This window comes from Nomascus leucogenys, chromosome 17 (genome assembly GCF_006542625.1).
Source record: "Nomascus leucogenys isolate Asia chromosome 17, Asia_NLE_v1, whole genome shotgun sequence".
In the NCBI taxonomy this organism is placed as follows: domain Eukaryota; kingdom Metazoa; phylum Chordata; class Mammalia; order Primates; family Hylobatidae; genus Nomascus; species Nomascus leucogenys.
The window spans coordinates 75185524-75207143 of record NC_044397.1 but is presented as its reverse complement, the minus strand read 5'-3'; the positions used below and the strand labels follow the sequence as shown (position 1 = coordinate 75207143).

Genomic DNA, 21620 nt, shown 5'->3' with positions numbered 1-21620 from the left:
TAATCCCAGCTACTCAGGAGGCTGAGGCAGGAGAATCGCTTGAACCCTGGAGGCAGAGGTTGCAGTGAGCCGAGATAGTGCCACTGCACTGTGGCCTGGGTGACGGAGGGAGGCCCTGTCTCAAGAAAGAAACAGAGAGAGAGAGGGAGCAAGACAGATGCGAACCATATTTGCAATTTTATATTTTCTAGTAGCCACATTTTTAAAAGTAAAGAGAAACTCATGGAATTATTTTTAGTAATATATTTTGCCCAATATATCCAACATATTACTTCAATATAAAATCAATATAAAATTATTAGAGATATTTTAAATCCTTTCTTCATATTAAATTTTTGAAATTGTGTATATATTTTACACTCAACATATCTCAATACAAACTAGCTGCATTTCAAGTGCTCAATAGCCACATGAGGCTGGTGGCTACCAGATGAAACAGCACAGATCTAGACTCTCTAATGAAAATGGATTTTTTTAAAAAAATAACTTTTATCTGTATTCTTATTATTCTTCAACAGACACAAATTGCATGCATTTCTGTATTTTTACAACTTGCTATTTTAAATATCTTTGGCATATCTTCACATTCATCCTCTAATGCAAGTTATTTTTCTAAATGGCACATGTCGCATCAGCATCTGTCTTCACTTTGACATATATATTCATATTTAGCTCCTATCTGCTCCACTGCCTCAAGACATTCTCCCTGTTCCCTGCCTCCTGCCACCTTCTCCCTCTGCACATCACTGGCTGTGAAGGTTCAGATGCCCAGAAGAAACGTTTTCCACATCTTCACCGCCTCTTCACAATGCACAATTTCTAGCTCTACTTTAGTAGATCTAAGGTCACTGACTCATGACTCAGAAAAGTCAAATGCAAATCGTAGGAAAAGCCTGTCTTCACTGCTTCAAAGTTATGTTTAAAATAGGCTTGTTATATTTACTTTTACTTAAAATTAGAAACAGTCGAAAAAAATGAAATGCATGGCCCACTTGGTTCCTTTTCAAAATAAACTGGCCTAATGGTTCTCCACAAACACAAGCAACTCAATTTTTAATCAAAAAATGTACTTCTTGCCTCAAAGACTTTACTAAAATAATGTTTTTGGTTCTTAACTATAGAAACAGTTTCACCACTGGAAAATGTGAACATGAGGTAGATACAGCTTAAGAAGTTAAAAGTCTTGAATTAGGAAATTAAGGTGTTGTCATTGACTTTAAACACCTATAGACTTTGTAATTCATATTAGTTTGGTTTCCCATTGCTCGATGTGTTTGCCTTCCTAATAATGACAGACTTGCTCTTCTCCCCCAGGCTCTAAAAGGTAGCATGTGGAACCCTGGGGAGTTATGAGACCTGGATTTGGGTCCTCACTGCCAGTTGCCAGCCAGATATATGACCTTGGCGTCCATTCACCCCGCTGGCCTCAGCCTTCCTGCTGTAAAAAGGGGGTTGACAGCAGGCTCCTTCAGACTGCCTCCACCTCTGCCCCCCGACCTTCGCTCATCCTCCTCTATGCCATTATCCCTGAAGCATTTGCCTCCTCATGTACCTCCTCCTTCCCAAAAGACAAGATGGCTGGCAGCACGTAAGTGAAAAGGGAATGAAAAGCTGTTTAAAAAAAAAAAAAAAAATTCTAAAATGAGTCACCTTTCAAGAATTTCCCATTTCCTCATGCCTGGGTGCTTGATCGTGTCGCTAAATCAGTTCTTCCAATGAAACTTGCTCTAAGAACCCGGTATTTGTTATGTGCACTGCTCTTGGATGATGTTTACAATGTGCACCCATCTCTTTTAAGAGCTTGTAGGTATCAAACCACCTCCAGGTTGTGCATCAAAAAGACATCAGCAGCCACAGAGTCAACTTTAGTTGAGCCTGGAGAAAATCAGACCAAAACCGTAGAGTTTTAACTAGGTTTTGTATCATCTTTTCATAAGTTAGGAAAAATAATTACAGCTCTCCAAACTTCCCACTTAACATCTCCCAGGACCCTGCAGCACCCTAAAATCTAGCCGGCTCCAAGAATCACTCCCTACTTCGTACCCGGATGAGCCTTGCCTCACACTAATTCCCTCCCTGAGGCTTAAGTCAGGGGGCAGCTGATGGTTGTGGTCTGTGCTGCTTCCGCCCGGCCTGATTTTTCATGCTGCCATTTTGAATTAGCACAGGTTTCCTCTGCAACTGATGCATTTTCTAACCAGGCTGGGAACACAACACGCGCACACACACACACACACGCACCCACCCACCCTACCCGGCTGCCGGACGCAAGCGTAAGTCAAGGCACTTGCAAGCTAGAATCAGACAGAAAATCCAGAAAAGCCACGTTATTTAACAGAACCGTACAAGGTCAGCTTTGAGTCAAGGCAGATAACAGCTTCCTTCGATGTTTTCATGGACATTTTTATTCCCAAATCCGAGTTCTCGTCAATTCTCTAAAGTTCAAGCGCCCCTCCTGCTTTGCAGACCACATTTCTCTCGGCCCTCGCCAATGAGGTCGCCAAATACTCGACGCCTCAAGAGCGAGCCGAGAAGGCGGAGGCCGACCAAGCCGGACAATCCCTATCCCAGGAACACGCGCCGGCCTCTCGGCAGCCCCGCCCGGCGCCCCGCGGAGAACGCCCGGGTGCGGCTCGAGGGAAGTTGTGTCAAGTCCCACGCGCGGCCCGCGGAGAACACAGCGGCGGCCCGCGCGCGTCGGCCTAGCGGGGAGGGCTGCTCCGGGACACGGTGCGGCGGCCGCGGGCGAGTTGGACGCGCTGGCAGAGCCGGGCCGAAGGCGGCGGGCGTCTCCGGGCAGCCATGTTCGCGGCGCCCGCCCGCGCAGCAGGTACGGCACCTTGGGGAAGGTGCTCGGCTCGCCCCGGACCCCAGGGTGGCGAGGCCAGGGGTGCACAGGCACATCCTAGCGGGCAGCAGGTTGGCTGCCAGGAAAAGGAAACCCAGGAAGAGCAGCGCGGGCAACCCGGCTGCGGTGCGGGAGCCCGGGGCGGGCATCCCTCCGCTGCACCCCCGTAGTCCCCAAGCCGAGTTACCCCGGCTTCAGGCCGAGGCCACCTCTCCTCTGACCCCCCCAGGCTCCCAGCCCGCCCAGGCCAGCACCGGGAATCGGCCTGGGGTAACGCTACCCGCGGGTTCGGAGGGACAGCGGGAGGAGATGAGGCACAGGAGGTGGCGATGGCGGGTGGGGGTGAAACCGCCGGGAAAGCAGCGCTGGAAACGCCCTGCGCTTCCAGACCCGGCTCACCTGGGGCGGCGGGCTCCCTCGGCTCTGCGGTGCTGAGGCTGCGGCCGCCGAGGGTGCGGGTGCTGCCGGGGCAGGATTACTGCGGCGACATCGGGGGCTGCAGCTGCAGTGGCGGAGGCTGCCGGCGGGCGCTTCCCCCTACCCAGACTCCCGGCGCTGGGGCCCGCCGCCCCCCGCAGCAGCTGGTCCGACTCACGTGACCGCGGGGCCCACCCTCCGCCTCCCCCACCCCGGCCCCCGGGGCCCCGCCGCACCCCGCGCGTCTGACTGCAAGGGCCGCGGCGCCGCTCTCCGCTGAGTAGGGAGGGGGCCTGGGAGCTGGAGGAGCGGCCGAGAGGGCGGATCTCGCCGCAGAAAGTGGCCCCCTCTTTGCTAGATTTTTATTTCTTGGTTGTGGCTCTCAAAGGGAGAACCCGGGCTTTAAGGAGCCAGGCCCAGCATCCTTTCGGCGCCTTTTCCCGACGGTTGGTTGCTACGTCCGGGCCTTGGCGCCCACGCAAGATTTGCCCGGAGAGAAATGTGCCCTGCACCTTGTTGACTCGCACGTCCAAGTCGAGTCCCTGGTTTTAAAAGTGCCGTCCTGTACCATGTTGGTAAGCCAGACCCTGTCCCAGGTACGTGGACATTGTGGCCTAGAGAGGTTAAGTAACTTGCCCAAGGTCACAGCACGTAGCAAAGCCAAGATTCCATATCTGGGTTAATAAAGTTATGTACAGGGACGTGTGTGTGTGTGTGTGTGTGTGTGTGTGTGTGTGTGTGTGTTGATGCCAGCGTCAACTCCATCTTTTATAAGTAAATAAGAAAAGACTATCTCAAAAGATATGAAGACGTAGTTCACAGGAAAATAAGTGCAATTCTGGCACATGAAAAGATATTAAGGCTCGCTTAACTGCAAATCAAATATGTGGGGTAGCATCTTCCACCAGCCAGATTAACAAAAATCAAAACATTTTGAGTCTTGCTCTGTCGCCCAGTCTGGAATGCAGTGGCAGGATCTCCGCTCACTGCAACCTCCGCCTCCCGCCTCCCGAGTTCAAGCGATTCTCGTGCCTCAGCCTCCCAAGTGGCTGAGACTACAGACCCACACCACCAGCCTCGCTAATTTTTTTGATTTTTAGTAGAGATGGGGTTTCACCATATTGCCCAGGCTGGTCTCAAACTCCTGAGCTTAGGCAATCCGTCTGCCTCTACTATCCAGCTTCCTTAAAAAAGGAGAATGATCTTTATGTGCTAATACAAAACTATTTCCAACCTATACTAACTAAAGAAAAATAAAAAGCTAGGTGCAGAACGTTGTGTGTGTTGTGGGAAGAAAACATATATATATATGTCTGTACTTATTTCTGTAACTGCATAGAATATCTTTGGAAGAGTACGTAAGAACCTGTAATAGATACCACCAGGGAGCAGAACTGGGAGACTGGGTGCTGGGGAGAGAAGGAGACTTTTTTCCATGCCCTTTGAATGTTGAGCCTGTGCTTACAGTCTGACACATGAGTAAACGGATAGTGGAGAAGGGCTGAGGAAGTTGGTGTAGATACTGCAGAATAGAGCATTGGTTCATAGACTCTTGGAGCACAAAGGTACTTTATTGTTCATTTAGTCTAGCCAAGAAAACTGTAGCCAATGAGTCTAAATAATCAATATTAGAAATTTCTAGCGGGCTTATTCCTGGGTTCCAGCCCAGATCTATGGAATTCAGAGTCTCTGGGGCTGGAGCCAGGGAACCTGCATTTTGTCAAGTTCTTTAGTTGTTTGTCTTGCACGTTAAAGTCTGAAAGTCCGTGGGGTGTGGGGAGGGAGAGCATTAGGAAAAATAGCTAATGCATGCTGGGCTTAATACCTAAGTGATGGGTTGATAGGTGCAGCAAACCACCGTGGCACATGTTTACCTATATAACAAATCTGCACATCCTGCACATATACCCCAAAACTTAAAATAAAAACTAAAAATTTTTTTTAAAGTCGGAGAGTCACTGTTTTATTTTTTGTTTGTTTTGAGATGGGATCTCGCTCTGTCACCCAGCCTCGAGGGAAATGGCTCACTGCAGCCTTTACCTCCTAGGCTCAAGTGATCCTCCTACCTCAGCCTCCTGAGTAGATAGGACTACAGGCATGCGTCACCACGCCTAGCTACTTTTAAAAATATTTTTGTTGAAATGGGGTCTCACCCTGTTGCCCAGGCTGATTTCAAGCTCCTGGACTCAAATGATCCTCCTGCCTCAGCCATCTAAAGTGTTAAGATTACAGATGTGAGCCACTGTGCCCTGCCAGAGTCACTGTTTTAAATGTCTAGTTTAAGACTACACCATTACTAGAAAGGCAAATGCAATCCTGTGCCTTCCTGTAGCCAGTATATGTCATTTGTTGTGTAAAGGATGGCACTTACACCCCACGCTGCTCCCCTGGAGGCAGCCATATGCTCAGTACACAGATAGGGGATACTGCCAACCTGCCTGCCAGGCCTGAAATCTTTGAAGCCTGTTGGTTTGTCCCTACACAGCCACAGGAGCTGTGAGGCCAGGAGCCCAGGAACACATGGAGATTGAAAGACACCTGCTTTCCCCAGCGTCTGCATGGAGAAGCTTATTATATGGCACTATGAACGCTTATTAAACAGCAGCAATGACCGGGTGTGGTGGCTCACGGCTGTAATCCCAGCACTTTGGGAGACCAAGGCGGGCGGATCACAAGGTCAGAAGATCAAGACCATCCTGGCCAACATGGTGAAACCAAAATTAGATGTGTGTGGTGGTGCGTGCCTGTAATCCCAGCTACTCGGGAGGCTGAGGCAGGAGAATAGCTTGAACCAGGGAGTCGGAGGTTGCAGTGAGCCAAGATTGTGCCATTGCACTCCAGCCTGGGTGAGAGAGTGAGACTCCATCTAAAAAAAAAAAAAAAAAACCAGCAGCAATACATTTATTTTGGCTCTGTTTTGTATCCAAAAGATAGTCCCTACTATTATTTGAGCTGCATAAATAGAGATAAGAGAACAGAACTGTCCAACAAATGTGGAGAACACCAAGAAATATCAATAAGGGATTTAATCATTGGCCTCTATCAATTACGTGAGGTTTAACTTTGAGTAAATTATAAGATTTCTGTGAGCTAGCTTGCAAGGAAAAAAAAAGTCTTAAATGACTTGCAACTGTTACACAGTCATTTATATTCCATCTAGTCATATTCAGAGACTTAAGAGCTAAGAAATACAAGTATAGCAGATTTCCCTTTTTCTCTTCTGCCCTGAGAAGGACATGATCTCTACAGAGGTTACTCTCTGCAGCTGAGGCAGAAGGAGATTATAGCTAGAGGCTGTCTGCTAAACACGTCTGGAGGGTATACTCAGTGATGACCACAGATACTAATAGTGTTTTCAGTTTGGAACAATTATGAATAAAGCTACTAATAATATTTATCTACAAGTTTTATGTAAGTGTAGGTTTTCATTTCTCTTTGGTAAACATTAGGTTGGTGCAAAAGTAATTGCAGTTTTTGCCATTACTGTTTTAAAAATGGGCAAAAACCCCAATTACTTTTGCACCAACCAACCTAATACTTAAGAGTGAAGTGGGTGAGTCATATGGCAGGTATATATTTAAATTTATAAAAAGTTGCCAAACTGTATTCCAAAGTAGTTTTTACCACTTTACATTATATCAGAAATATATGAGAGTTCCAGTTGCTCCATATCCTTATCAACACTTGCTATTATCAATCTTCTAAATTTTATTGATTCTCACAAATGTGTACTGAAAACTCCTGGTGGTTTTAATTTATATTGCCTTTTTTTTTTTTTTTTTTTTTTTTGAGACAGAGTCTCACTCTGTCTCCAGGCTGGAGTGCAGTGGTACGATCTTGGCTCACTGCAACCTCTGCCTCCTGGGTTCAAGCAATTCTCCTGCCTCAGCCTCCTGAGTAGCTGGGACTACAGCTGCACACGACCATGCCTAGCTAATTTTTGTATCTTTAGTAGAGATGGGGTTTCACCATGTTGGCCAGGATGATCTCGATCTCTTGACCTCATGAGCTGCCCGCCTCAGCCTCCCGAAGTGCTGGGATTATAGGCATGAACTACCATGTCCAGCCTATATTTCTTTGCTGATTAATGACGGGGAGCAACTTTTCCTATACTTGTTAGCCATTCATATATGTTCTTTTGGAAAGTGTTTAAGTCTTTTGCCTGTTTAAAAAGTTTTATATTTTTAATTGGTATTATTATTACATTTTAAGAATTCCTTATATCTGGATACAAGTTCTTTATCATATTTATGTATTACAAATATATTCTTTCAGTATATGTCTCACTTTTCATTTTATTAGTGGTGTCTTTTGAAGAGAAGATTTTAATTTTGTTATGCTCAATTTATCAATATTTTTTCTTTTATACTTAATACTTTTTATGTCCTAAGAAATTTTGCCTACTCCAAGGTTGCAAAGATTTTCTTCTATGTTTACATCCAGAGATGTATAGTTTTTTAGCACTTATGTTAAGACCATGGTCCATTTCAAGTAAATTTTTGAATAAGTGGAGGTAAAATTCCGAGTTTATTTATGTGACTGTTCAATTGTTCCAGCACCATTTGTTTTCCCCCAGGATTTACCATGCTATTGGCAAAAGTCAATTGACCGTGTAAATGTAGGTATATTTCTCAACTCTCTCTTCCATTCTATTGGTCTATATAATTATTCTTTTTTTTTTTTTTTTTTTTTTGAGACAGAGTTTCACTCTTGTTGCCCAGGCTGCAGTGCAATGGCGTAATCTTGGCTCACTGAAACCTCTGCCCTCCGGGTTCAAGCGATTCTCCTGCCTCAGCCTCCCAAGTAGCTGGGATTACAGGCATGTGCCACCATACCTAGCTAATTTTGTATTTTTAGTAGAGATGGAGTTTCTCCATGTTGGTCAGGCTGGTCTCGAACTCCTGACCTCAGGCAATCCGCCCACCTCGGCCTCCCAAAGTGCTGGGATTACAGGCATGAGCCACCATGCCCGGCTATGTATTTATTCTTATGCCAATACTACACTCTCTTGATTACTATAGATTTATACCAAGTCTTGAAGTCAGGCAGCTTAAGTATTCCAAGTTTGTTCTTTTTCAGAACTGTTTTGGCTATTCTAGGTACTCTGCACTTGGTTATAAATTTTAGAATCAGCTTGCCAATTCCTATACAAAATGCTGACTGGAATCACATTCAATCTTTTAGACCAATTTGAGGAGAATTTACGTCTTAATAATATTGAGTCTTCCAATCTATGAACGTTGTATATTTCTCCATTTTTTTAGGTTGTCTGTAAGTTTTCTCAGCAAATATTTAGAGTTCAGTATACAGGTCTTGGACATATGTTATTTGTTATTTCATGTTTTTGGGTGTTAATTGTAACTAGTCATTTTAAATTTTATTTTTCAATTGTTCATTGCTAGAATATAAAAATACAATTGGTTTTTGTATATGGACCTTATATCCTATAACTTTACTAAATATGCTTATGAATTCTATTAACTTTTTCATCATTCATTAGAATTTTCTCTGTACTCAATCATGTTGACTAAAAATACATTTTTAGTTATTCCTTTTCAATCTATTTGCCTTTTAATTCTTTTCCATATCTTATTGCATTTGCTAGGACCTACTTAATGCTAAAGAGGAACAGTGAGAGCAAACAAGTTCAGTCATTCACCACTAAGTATGATATTATTTGTAGAGTTTTTTATAGATACCATTTATCATGTTGAGGAAGTTTCCTTCTTTTCCTACTTTGCTGAGAGTTTTATTTGTTTTTTTGTTTGTTTTTAATGATGAATCAGTGTTGAATTTTGTCAGCTGCTTTTTCTGCATCTATTAAGATGATCAAATGCTTTTTATCCTCTATCCTGTAAATACGGTAAAATACATTAATTGATTTTCAAATGTTTAACTGCATTTGGGGGATAAATCTCAATTTGGTTATGATGCATTATCTTTTTTATATATTTCTGGGTTGAATGTGCTAATATTTTGCAAAACATTTTTGTGCCTATTTTTATGAGAGATATTGGCATATAGATTGATATGTAGTATTCTTTTCTGGTTTTGGTATATAGGTGATACTGACTTCATAATATAAGCTGGTAAGTGTGCCCATCTCTTCTATTTTCTGAGTACTTGTAGGACTGGCATTTTTCCTTCCTTAAATATTTGATAGAATTTGCCAATGACTTCATCAACCCGGAATGCAGTTTTGATTGTGAAAATATCTTAAAGTATGAATAAATTTCTTAATTGACATATGGTTATTCAGGTTTTTCATTTGTCCTCAAGTCAATTTTGATAAATTGTGTCTTTCAAGAAAATTGTCCCTTTCATGTAAGTTGGTGAATTTATTGGAAAAAATAATTTATAGTATTTCTTTATTATCCCTTTATTATTCATAGCATCTATAGCAGTGTCTCCTCCTCTGCATTTCTCTAGGTAATTTGCGTCTTTTTCTTTTTAAGGATTAGTCCAGTAGAGATTTATCGATTCCTTTGATCTTTTTGAAGGAGCAATTTTCAGTTTCATTGATTTTCTCTATTGTTTAAACTTTCTTTTATTTACTTAGTTTAATTTGCTCTTCTTTTTCTAGCTTCTTAGAACTTAGATCATTGATTTTAGATTCTTTGTCTTTTCAAAGTATATGTAGGAATAAACCTTTGCCTTTAAAAATAAACTTTATATAAGTATATAAAGGTATAAATTCCCCTCTAGGAACTGCTTTAGCATCATCCTCCAAATTTGATATGTTATGTATTAGTTTCTTCTGGCTGCTGTAACAAATTACCACTAACTTGGTGGCTTAGCTCAAAACAACACAAACATTTCCTCACGGTTCTGGAGGCCAGATGTCTGAAATCAGTATTACTGGGATGGACTCAAGGTATTGACAGGATCTGGCACCATCCAGAGGCTCTCGGGGAGAATCTGTTCCTTGCTTCTGTCAGCATTTGGTGGCTGCCAGCCACCAAATTCCTTGTCTTGTAGCCACATCACTGCAATTTTCTAGGCCAGCATCTTCTAATCTCTCTTTCTGTTCTGTCTTCACATAGCTTTCAAAACTCTCTGTGATCAAATCTTCCTTCCTTCCATAAGGATACATATGATTGCATTTAGGGACTGCCCTGCTAATCTAGGATAATCGTCCCATCTCAAGATCCTTAACCTAATCATATCCATAAAGTCCTTTTTATTGCCATATAAGATAATATCACAAATTTCAGGAATTAGGATGTAGATATCTTCTAGGAAGCCATTTTCATCATACCACATGTTGTATTTTCATTTTCATTAATTTTATTTCACTTCATTTTCATATTTTCTAAGTTCTCATATTTCTTTTCCCCATGGGTATTTTTGTTTTATGGCCTAGCTGTGGACCATCTTGGTGAATTTTCCATGTGTGTGTGAAAAACCTGTGTATTCTGCTGTTGTTGAGGGTACTGTTTTATAAAAATCAATTAGATCAAGTTGGTTGATAGCATTGTTCAAGTCTTCTATTCTGTATAGATTTTTTTTTCCCATATTTGTTCTATCAGTTACTAAGAGAGGATTGCTGTAGCCTTGAACTGTACTTGTGGATCTTTCTGTTTCTTTTAGTTCTGTCAATTTTTGCATCTTGTATTTTGAGGATCTGTTAGGAGGTACATACATACTTAGGATTGCTATGAATTATTTTAAAATGTCTCTTTTTTCTCTCTGGTAATATTTATTGTCCTGAAGTCTACTTAGTCTAATACTAACAAAGTCACCCTCCTGATTAGTGGTTGCATAGTACATTTTTTCATCGTTTTGCTTTTAAACTGTGTTTGTCTTTATAGTGGGATTTTGTAGATACAATATAATTGGATCTTGCTTTTCATTCAATATGACATTTTTTTTTTTTTTGCTTTTTTAATTGAAGTGTTTTAATCAGTGTTTCTCAAATAGGGGCAATTTTGGACCCAGGGGACATTTGGCAACGTCTGGAGACATTTTTGGTTGTCACAATGGCAGAGGTTGAGGAAGTCTCTACTAGCATCTAGTTTATAAAGACCAGGAATGCTGTTGAACATTCTACAGTGGAAAGGATAGCCTCCTACAAGCAGTAATTTTTTGTTTTTGAGACTGGGTCTCACTCTGTTTCCGAGGTGGAGTACAGTGGCACCTTCATGGTTCACTGCTGCCTGGGCCTCCTAGGTTCAAGCGATCCTCCCACCTCACCCTCCCTAGTAGCTGGGACTACAGCCATGTGCCACCATGCCTGGCTAATTTTTCTATTTTTTGTAGAAACAGGGTTTGCCATGTTGTCCAGGCTGGTCTTAAACTCCTGTGCTTAAGCAATCCACCCAGCTCAGCCTTCCAAAGTGCTAGGATTACAGGTGTGAACCACTGTGCACAGCCCCTAGCACATTTTCTTGATCCATTAATCTGATGATGGACACTTAAGCTGATTCTACATCTTGGCTATTGTGAACAGTGCTGCAATAAACTTGGGGGTGCAGATATCTCTTTGAGACACTGATTTAATCCTTTGGATATACATCCAGTAGTGAGATTCCTGGATCATATGGTGACTCTTTTTTAGTTTTTTCGAGAAACCCCCATACTCTTCTCCATAATGGCTGTACTAATTTACATTCCCATCAACAGTATAGAAGAGTTCCCTTTTCTCTGCATTTCTGCCTGTATTTGTTATTTTTTGTCTTTTTGATATCAGCCATTCTAAGTGGGGTGAGATGATACCTCATTATGATTTTGATTTGCATTTCGCTGATGATTAGAGATGTTGAGCATATTTTCATATACTTACTGGCCATTCGTATGTCTTCTTTTTAAAAATATCTATTCAGATTATTTGCTCATTTTTAAATTGGATTATTTGTTTTTTTGCTATTGAGATATTTGAATTCCTTGTATATTCTGAATATTAATCCCTTGTCAGATGAATAGTTTGGAAATATTTTCTTCCATTCTATGGGTTGTCTCCTCACTTCACTGATTCACTTCCAGTTTTAAAAGATATTTTTGCGGAGTATGTAATTTTTGGTTGAGAACTTTTTTCTTTCAGCACTTTAAAGGAACCATTCAATTTTCATAAGACATTGCCATAAGGCTTGCATAATTTCTGAAGAAAAGTTTGTGTTTGATTACCTTTCTTCCCTTGCTTATATCTTTTTTCCTATGGCTACTTTTAAGATTTTTCTCTTTATCTCAGGCTTTGAGGAATATGATTATGACATATCTTGGTATGTTCTTTTTTGTGTTTATCCCACTTAGGCTTTATTGAGTTTCTCGGATCTGTAGGTTTATCATTCCCCTTAAATTTTGGGCCATTATTTCTTCAAATATTTTATCCAATGCATCCTTCCTCTCACAAATTCAGGAACTCTGATTACCCATATGTTAGGCCACTTGATATTGTTCCATACATCACTGAGGTTCTGTTCTTCTGCTTTTAGTCTCTGCTTTCTGTGCTTTATTTTGAATAATTTTGCTTGGTATTTGTTCAAATTTAGTTATCTTTTCTCCTGTAGTGTCTAATCTGCTATCATCTGTGAAATTTTTATAGCAGTAATGTATTTTTCTTTTTCTGAAGCTCAGTTTGGTTCTTTTTTTTTTTTTTTTGAGACGGAATCTTGCTCTGTCACCCAGGCTGAAGTGCAGTGGCGCAGTCTCAGCTCACTGCAAGCTCCGCCTCCCGGGTTCACGACATTCTCCTGCCTCAGCCTCCCGAGTAGCTGAGACTACAGGCGCCTGCCACCACGCCCAGCTAATTTTTTGTATTTTTTTTTTTTTTTTTAGTAGAGACAGGGTTTCACTGTGTTAGCCAGGATGGTCTCGATCTCCTGACCTCGTGATCCACCCACCTCGGCCTCCCAAAATGCTGGGATTACAGGCATGAGCCACCGTGCCTGGCCTCCAGTTTGGTTCTTTTTATATCACCCATTCCTTTCATATGTATTTTTCTTTAAATCCCTGATCATATTTATAATATTTTAATAGCTATTTTAAAGACCATGTATGCTAATTTCATAATTTCTGTCAATTTTTAGTCTGTTGTTGATGATTGATTGATTGATCTCCTGTTCCTGTGCCAGTCTTACAATTCAGATGCCAGGCTTTGTGAATTGTATGTTGTTGAGTGATGAACTTCATTTTTGTATTGCTTTAAAGAGTGTTGGTGTTGGGCCTTGTTCCAGTGCTCAACACGATGTGGAAGCTGCCAAAGCTGGGGCTTCCACCCTCTGAAGCCACAGCCCGAGCTGTACATTGGCCCCTTTCAGCCATGGCAGCAATGGCTGGGACACAGGGTACCAAGTCCCCAGGCTACACACAACACAGGGACTCTGGGCCCGGCCCATGAAACCACTTTTTCCCCCTGGGCCTCCTGGCCTGGGATGGGAGGGGCTGCCGTGAAGGTCTCTGGCATGGCCAGGAGACGTTTTCCCCATGGTCTTGGGGATTAACATTAGGCTCCTTGCTACTTATGCAAATTTCTGCAGCAGGCTTGAATTGCTCCTCAGAAAATGGATTTTTCTTTTCTACTGCATTGTCAGGTTGCAAATTTTCTGAACTTTTATGCTGTTTCCCTTTTAAAACAGAATGCTTTTAACAGCACCCAAGTCACATTTTGAATGCTTTGCTGCTTAGAAATTTCTTCTGCCAGATACCCTAAATCATCTCTCTCAAGTTCAAAGTTCCATAGATCTCTAGGGCAGGGGCACAATGCTGCCAGTCTCTTTGCTAAAACATAACAAGAGTCACCTTTGCTCCAGTTCCCAACAAGTTCCTCATCTCCATCTGAGACCACCTCAGCCTGGACCTTATTGTTCATATCACTATCAGCATTTTGTCAAAGCCATTCAACAAATCTCTAGGAAGTTCCAAACTTTCCCACATTTTCCTGTCTTCTTCTGAGCCCTCCAAACTGTTCCAACCTCTGCTTGTTACCCAGTTCCAAAGTTACTTCCACATTTTCAGGTATCTTTTCAGCAACGCCCCACTCTACAGTTACCAATTTACTTTATTAGTTAGTTTTCATGCTGCTGATAAAGACATGACCGAAACTGGGAAGAAAAAGAGGTTTAATTGGACTTACAGTTCACACGGCTGGGGAGGCCACAGAATCATGGTGGGAGGTGAAAGGCACTTCTTACCTGGTGGCAGCAAGAGAAGAATGAGGAAGAAGCAAAAGCAGAAACCTCCGATAAACCCGTCAGATCTCATGAGGCTTATTCACTATAATGAGAATAGCAAGGGAAAGACCGGCCCCCATGATTCAATTACCTTCTCCTGGGTCCCTCCCACAATAGGTGGGAATTCTGGGAGATACAGTTCAAGTTGAGATTTGAGTGGAGACACAGCCAAACCATATCACTGTCCCTTCTCTTTGCCTCCAAGCAGAAAGCTGGGTGGTTGTCTCATTTGTTTCCTTTCTCTTGAGGATCACAAGAGAAAGGAAACAAATGCTCTGCCTGTCATCCAATATCTGACAACAATCGTTTTATGCATTTTGCTCAGTTTTCTTGTTGTTCACAATAGAACAGCAAGTCCCATAGCAGTTTTTCCTTCATAGGCAGATGTAAAAGTCTAGGAGCACAAATCTTATTGCCTCTAAGGAACCAAATGTCCTGGTGTAGACTCAACTAGACCCATTATTTAGGAAATACAAATGCACAGTCTATTTGTAGAACCTCTTCAACATACCAGTAAGAAACATTTATCTGACACATGTACCAAAAATTGCACTCTTGCTACAAGAATAAAAAAGGGGGCTGGGCGCGGTGGCTCACGCCTGTAATCCCAGCATTTTGGGAGGCTAAGGTGGGCGGATCACAAGGTCAGGAGTTCAAGACCAGCCTGGCCAACATGGTGAAACAACATCTCTACTAAAAATACAAAAATTAGCCGGGCGTGGTGGCAAGTGCCTGTAATCCCAGCTACTTGAGAGGCTGAGGCAGGAGAATCACTTCAACCCAGGAGGCGGAGGTTGCAGTGAGCCGAGACCACACCACTGTACTCCAGCCTGGCAACAGAGCATGACTCCATCTCAAAAAAAAAAAAAAAGAAAGGAACATCATAGCCTCTCCTCTCAAGATGTCAGAGACAAGCAAGGAAATTAAGTATAGAGGTAATATAATTAGACTTTGAATATATGTTGCTGTCAGGGTAACACAAAGGTTATGCAAAAATAAATACACAGATCTGACATATTAGGAAATGTAAGCAAGTTTAAAAGATGGCCATCTCTCTCAAAACTTCCTTTTACTAAAAATATTTTCTTAAATAGCCATAAATGAGGGTTACCCAAACCTAGACCATTAAAAAAATTATATATGACAATTTTGCCTTGTCTTCCAACCAGTGTTATTGATTGACTGAAGAACACTATGCAGGTTTTGAGGAGCTTAAAGTGCTGTAGGTGTAATTGCGAAATGCCTTTAACACATTGCATATAGAGGTATTTTCCACTTAGTACTTCTTTCAGTGTATAATAATGGGAGGAGGAAAAAAGACCTGTCACTGGGCAAACCTCATGGGAATGGACTACAGACAGTGCTGTGTGAATTAGGCACTTATGTATGGGTAAGAAAGCCTGCATAATTGCTTTATGTGTAATCTTATGAGAACCAAACAAAGAAGCTGACAGAGAAGCCACAGAAAAATGAGAAAGAAAAGCACTAGTCAAGATTAGTCGGCCACCTGCCTTAATCCTGTGACAACTCTGTTTAGGAGGTTAGTTTTCTGAATTTGGTTACCATAGTAATAGACCTTTAGAATGTCCTTACATCAATTTACAGAATTACTATTCATATTAAGCAACACAAATAGATTTTAGGTTGTTAAAATCTTTTTTAAAATTGTTTTTAGAAATGAAATGATCCATCAAGCCCTTTAGATATATAATTTAGACAACCATAAATTGTATTTTGGCAAAGGGAAGTTGTAAGGTCCTATTCATTATTATTGGGTGATGGGTTTATAAGTTCAATAATTCAAATATGTCATCTTAATGAATGACTCCTAATAAATTTTAAATAAGATAGAGTTCATCAATGTTCTAGACCTAGCTTTAAAACCAAATATGTATGCTTCACACTCATTCCTACACCTCTAGGAGTCATCTGTGGGTTTAGCCAATTATACGGATAATTTAAAAGGGAATTGCTGAGACCTGGTCTAGTGATCATCCAAGAGCCGCCTAGAGGATTCTACGGTCAGACTTGAGAATTTCAACCAAACTCTTCCTTTTTTTTTTTTTTTCTAGTTTACATGTGTGGAAAAGGTCCACTTCATTTTATACAGTTTTTAAATTGGGCTTTTAAATATTCTAGTGACATCTGAAGCTACTTTTTAACAGATGAAGGTTTATCCAGAATTGTAAAAGTTGATTCTCTTATATCTGCAATTGTAAGACCACTGCTCACTTAAGATATTAATAATATAAAACTTTAAACAAAAGGTGCAATTTTCTAATTCTTCAGAGAGCTAAACAAAGTCTGCCTAAATTGCTGTAGATGGGCGTTCAGTTAAATGAAGACTTCGTTCATGCTATGAGTGATTAAAGGATTCCTGGCCAGGTATGGTAGCTCACAACTGTTATCTCAGCACTTTGGAAAGCAAGGTGGGAGGACCTTTTGAGGTCAGGAATTTGAGACCAGCATGGGTAACATAGCAAGACCCACGTCTCTACAAAATATTTTAAAAGTAGCCGGGCATGATGTCGTGTGCCTGCAGATTATTTGAGCCCAGAAGTTGGAGTGGAGCTATAATTGCACTATTGCACTCCAGCCTGGGAGACAGTTTGTTTTATTAGTTTCAAACAAAACAAAAAACCCCAGTGATTCCATGTATGAAATTTCTCTGACTCTAGAGAAAGAATATTTTGTCTGAGGCATCCTTGTATTTTCCATGAACCACAGAAAAACTAGTATTAGTTTATTTCATGTCAGATGAATCACGTGACTTTCAGAGAATTGGGAATAATCTAGATACATGAAAATATTTTAGTGTTTAAATTCCTGATTATTTTTCACTTTCCTTTTCATTGACTTTCTACCCTTAATCATAAACCTAGCCCTGGGTTTTTACTATGCTTATTATATCCCTTGTACTGCTGGTTCTAGATCCTGTAGAGCTGCAATCAGTGTCTTGTTCACCTTTGAATTTCAAAAAGCACCTATCATATTAAAATAAAAATTAAAGGTGGAAATTATCTTACCATCAAATGAATTTATCAGATAATCTATTTAGCTTTACCCTGCATACAAAGAAAGGACTGAGCTTTAAGAAGTGCTAGACAGGCCAGGGGTGGTGGCTCATGCCTGTAATCCCAGCACTTTGGGAGGGCTGAGACGGGCGGATCACAAGATCAGGAGATCAAGACCATCCTGGCTAATACGGTGAAACCCCGTCTCTACTAAAAATACAAAAAATTAGCCGGCCTGGTGGTGGGTGCCTGTAGTCCCAGCTACTTGGGAGGCTGAGGCAGGAGAATGTTGTGAACCCGGGAGGTGGAGCTTGCAGCAAGCCGAGATCGTGCCACTGCACTCCAGCCTGGGTGACAGAGCGAGACTCTGTCTCAAAAAAAAAAAAAAAAAGTACTAGACAATGTCCAGACTAGGCAAATCCATAGAGAAAGTAGATTGGTGATTGCTTTGGGCTGGGGGAGTTAGGGAAGGTGAGGAATAACTGCTAATGGCCATGCATGTCTTTTTGAGGTGATGAAATGTTCTAACAGTAATTGTGTTGATGGTTGCACAACTATGAATATACCAAAATTTATTGAACTGTAAAAAAAATCATTGTACTACATATTAACTTTATAAAAAATAAAATACCTCACCCCCTAAAAAAGAAATATTAGATAACCATTGAACACTCACTGGCTGAGGAAAACAGGTAAGAGGTAAAGAGTTAACAGTTTTGAAGATATTACTGCCATAGCAATAAAGCATTAGGGAAAAAATCCAAGGAGCAGAGTTGATTTACTGCACAGTCTTAATGTAAGAATCAATTAACGTTAGTAGGCTGCTTAGTTTTCTTTAAAGTTTATGATACAAAACCGAAAACCTTGACTATTACCATATGTGGCAAGGAAAGTACATGACATTTTGTGAAAGATTATATACCTTATAAAATTTAGCCAAAATAATATAAGGAAAAACTTAAGTGAATATTCTCAAGGAACTATGGATATAAAGACACCAGGAGAGAACAATTATAATCTGGGGAAATTCGACAATTCCAAATGGGAATGTCATTGCAAGACCTTTTTAAAATTTTTCCCTATTTTCCTATAAGTACAATACTGTCTCTTATTTAAAGGCAAATCACCTTGTATTTGTACTACTATTCCTTTTGGTTAGTCTACCTAAGTGTAATTAAATTTAACTACTAAAGAACCACTTTAAAAATCTGGAATGTCTTAATATATTTTGCAAAAAAATAGCCATATAACAATTTCAGCAGATATGACCGTAATAGAAGAGAATCACCAATATGTGGTTGAATGTTATAATATCCTAGTCTCTTCAGGAGAGGTAAAAATTAGATTTAGTTATATTAACATAAAAGACATTCTGGCAGAATAAGTCCAACAAATGAACGAGAAAATGCTACATGAAATTGGAACTAAGCCCCAGTGGGTCTCCCTATCCTTATTTCATTCTTTATAATAATGAAAACTGTTTCTCAGTACCTCAATTTACTTTGTGCATGGAATTGTTTTTATTACAATTTTTTACTGGAGAGGAAATTATCTTTGTCCTACTGCAGTGTGGAATTTTGAATTAATTAAATAACTTGTAAATTCCCAGAAATCCCCAAGTGGGATATAATTTAACTGTTACTAGAGACCAAGGGGGTCCACTTTACTCTGGATTTTTAGAGTAAAATCTCAGCAAATATCTCATGTCATTTGTTTTTAGATGATCATAAAACAAAATTGATGTTAGTCTAGCTCACAGGCACTTAGACTGGTTTTATAGATTATGGGCTGACTCATACTCACTGTGACCATCCATTTTATACCAAAGGCTTCATTAGCATTTCAGGAGTACAGAGGACCCGGAAACAAAGGAATCCACAGTGTGCTACATGTTGCAGATCTCCCAGAGTCTTCCAACTGTTTTTATCCTTTTCCTTAAGTATGTCAAAATGAGCGACTTTATTCCCACACTGAAGAGAGGAAAGGATTATCCTTAGTTTTAAATGGAGAACTGCTAGGAAATTTTACTTAAATTATGAGTGAAACACAGAAACGTGGGCAAAGTACATAATGACAGACACCAAATGCACAAAAAGAAATTTAACTGCATGGGAAAGACAAGTTTTCACAGAGGGGTACCATGTACTAGAGAGAGCATTTCAATTACTATCTTTGGTACAAAATTACACAGTGTATATACACAGTATCTACTATATATATGACATACACACGCCATATGTACATACACACATATATATACATATATATTTAGGATAGTCTTTTTTTTTTTTTTTTATGATAGGGGTCTCTCTCTGTTACCCAGGCTGAAGTGCAATGCTGTGATCATAGCTCACTTCAGCTTCAAACTGCTGGGCTCAAGCAATCTTCCCATCTCAGCCTCCTGAGTAGCTGGGACTACAGACATACACCATGATGCCTGACTAATTTTTTAAATAATTTTTTTGTAAAGATGGGATCTCACTATGTTGCCCAGGCTGGTCTCAAACTCCTGAGCTCAAGTGATCCTCCTGCCTCGGCCTCCGGAAGTGTTGGGATTACAGGCGTGAGCTACCATGGCTGGCTAGAAGAGTCTTTTTTTTTTTTTCCTGAATCTGCTTGTACATTCTTCTACAGGGGTGTGTTGCAGATAATTCTGAAAAAAATATATATAGAAGAGTAATTTTAGGGAAGTTCAGTGCTCTTTTCCTTTTTCTGGTAGGGAAGACGTTCACAAAAATGTATTTATTGACCATTAACTTTTTGCTGTAAGAAGTCAGTCATACAGTTGTACAGGGTACAGAATAATTCTTCGTTGTGTGGCACTAACCCACATACTGCAGGACATCGTTCTCCCTGGCTGCATCCACTCAGTGCCAGGAATAGTCCCCAATTATTATGAAACCACCAATAACCCACTGACCACAGTGAGAACCACTGATTTTTTTCCACTGACCTAGCGAATATCTAGCATCCTTAGATCGGCTCAACGGTTACTTTCCTAAGGAGTCCTTCTATAGAATAGGTCAGATCCTTGCCTCCTGAACCCCTTATTTTTAAAATACTTTGCGCCTTGCTTTGACACTTTGTATTATGTATCCAAACTGAAATTTTCTGCTTTCTGCATTAGAATGTAAGCTCCTTGAGGGTTGAGTCAGTCTGTCTTGTTTGCTGTGCTACGCCTGATGCCCAGCCCAGCAGGATGCTTTGTACACTGATATATTGGGTACATTTTGTTGAATAAATTAAGCTCAACTATTTATATTTCAATAGTTGAGTTGTATTGCTTCTTGTTCTTCAAGCTTAATTTGAACTGTCTAATAAAAAGAAGTAATTAAAAAAAAGAATTCAGTCATAAAAAAGGTTCCTTTTTTTTTTGAGACAGAGTCTTGCTCTGTCACCAGGCTGGAATGCAGTGGTGTGATCTCGGCTCACTACAACCTTCACCTCCTGAATTCAAGCAATTCTCCTGCCTCGGCCTCCCAAGTGGCTGGGACTACAAGCACGCACCACCACACCCAGCTAATTTTTGTATTTTTAGTAGAGACCGGGTTTCACCATGTTGACCAGGATGGTCTTGATCTCTTGACCTCGTGATCCACCCGCCTTGGCCTCCCAAAGTGCTGGGATTACAGGCGTGAGCCACTGCGCCTAGCCCATAAAAAAATTCTAACCCTGGGGAGGATGGTATCTCTACACAACTTATCTTTTGGCCTATATACTCATTTTGAGGCACAATTAGTTGCCCCAATGCACAATGCTTTCTGGAATACATAAAAGAATGTTCACAGAAAATACGAATATAGGAGACTGTATTTACAAGGGCAGGGAACTAGTGAAGTTATCTGTCCCTCAAATTCAGGTTTTTGGACCACCTGCATCAGGGTCACCAGCAAGCATGTTAAAATGCAGATTCAGGCCCAGCGTGATGGCTCACACCTGTAATCCCAGGACTTTGGGAGGCTGAGGTGGGGAGATCACTTGAGGTCAGGAGTTCAATACCAGTCTGGCCCACATGGTGAAACCTGGACTCTACTAAAAATACAAAAATTAGCCGGGCATGCTGGCATGCATCTTTAGTCTCAGCTACTTGGGAGGCTGAGGCAGGAGAATCACTTGAATCTGGGAGGCAGAGGTTGCAGTGAGCTGAGATCGTGCCACTGCACTCTAGCCTGG

At 41.0% G+C, this 21620-nt stretch overlaps 2 protein-coding genes across 3 annotated transcripts in view; one reads left to right on the top strand and one right to left on the bottom strand.

Moving 5' to 3' along the window:
• SCRN1 (secernin 1) overlaps nt 1-3856 on the bottom strand; it is a 68750-nt gene extending 64894 nt beyond the window's left edge. Inside the window, exon 1 of one of the 2 annotated variants that reach the window (XM_003270471.2) lies at nt 3248-3856. Coding sequence is in view for 1 of the 2 variants with exons in the window: in XM_003270472.2 (XP_003270520.1) it covers nt 3778-3836 (59 nt within the window). In the remaining variant the exon portion in view is untranslated. The remainder of the gene's footprint in view (nt 1-3247) is intronic. The other variant, XM_003270472.2, reaches the window with a different exon arrangement.
• The window catches only part of LOC115830963, a 40333-nt gene continuing 18910 nt past the window's right edge, over nt 198-21620 (top strand). Inside the window, exon 1 of the mRNA XM_030797036.1 lies at nt 198-2830. Within this exon, the coding sequence (XP_030652896.1) occupies nt 2387-2830 (444 nt within the window). The 5' untranslated portion in view covers nt 198-2386. The remainder of the gene's footprint in view (nt 2831-21620) is intronic.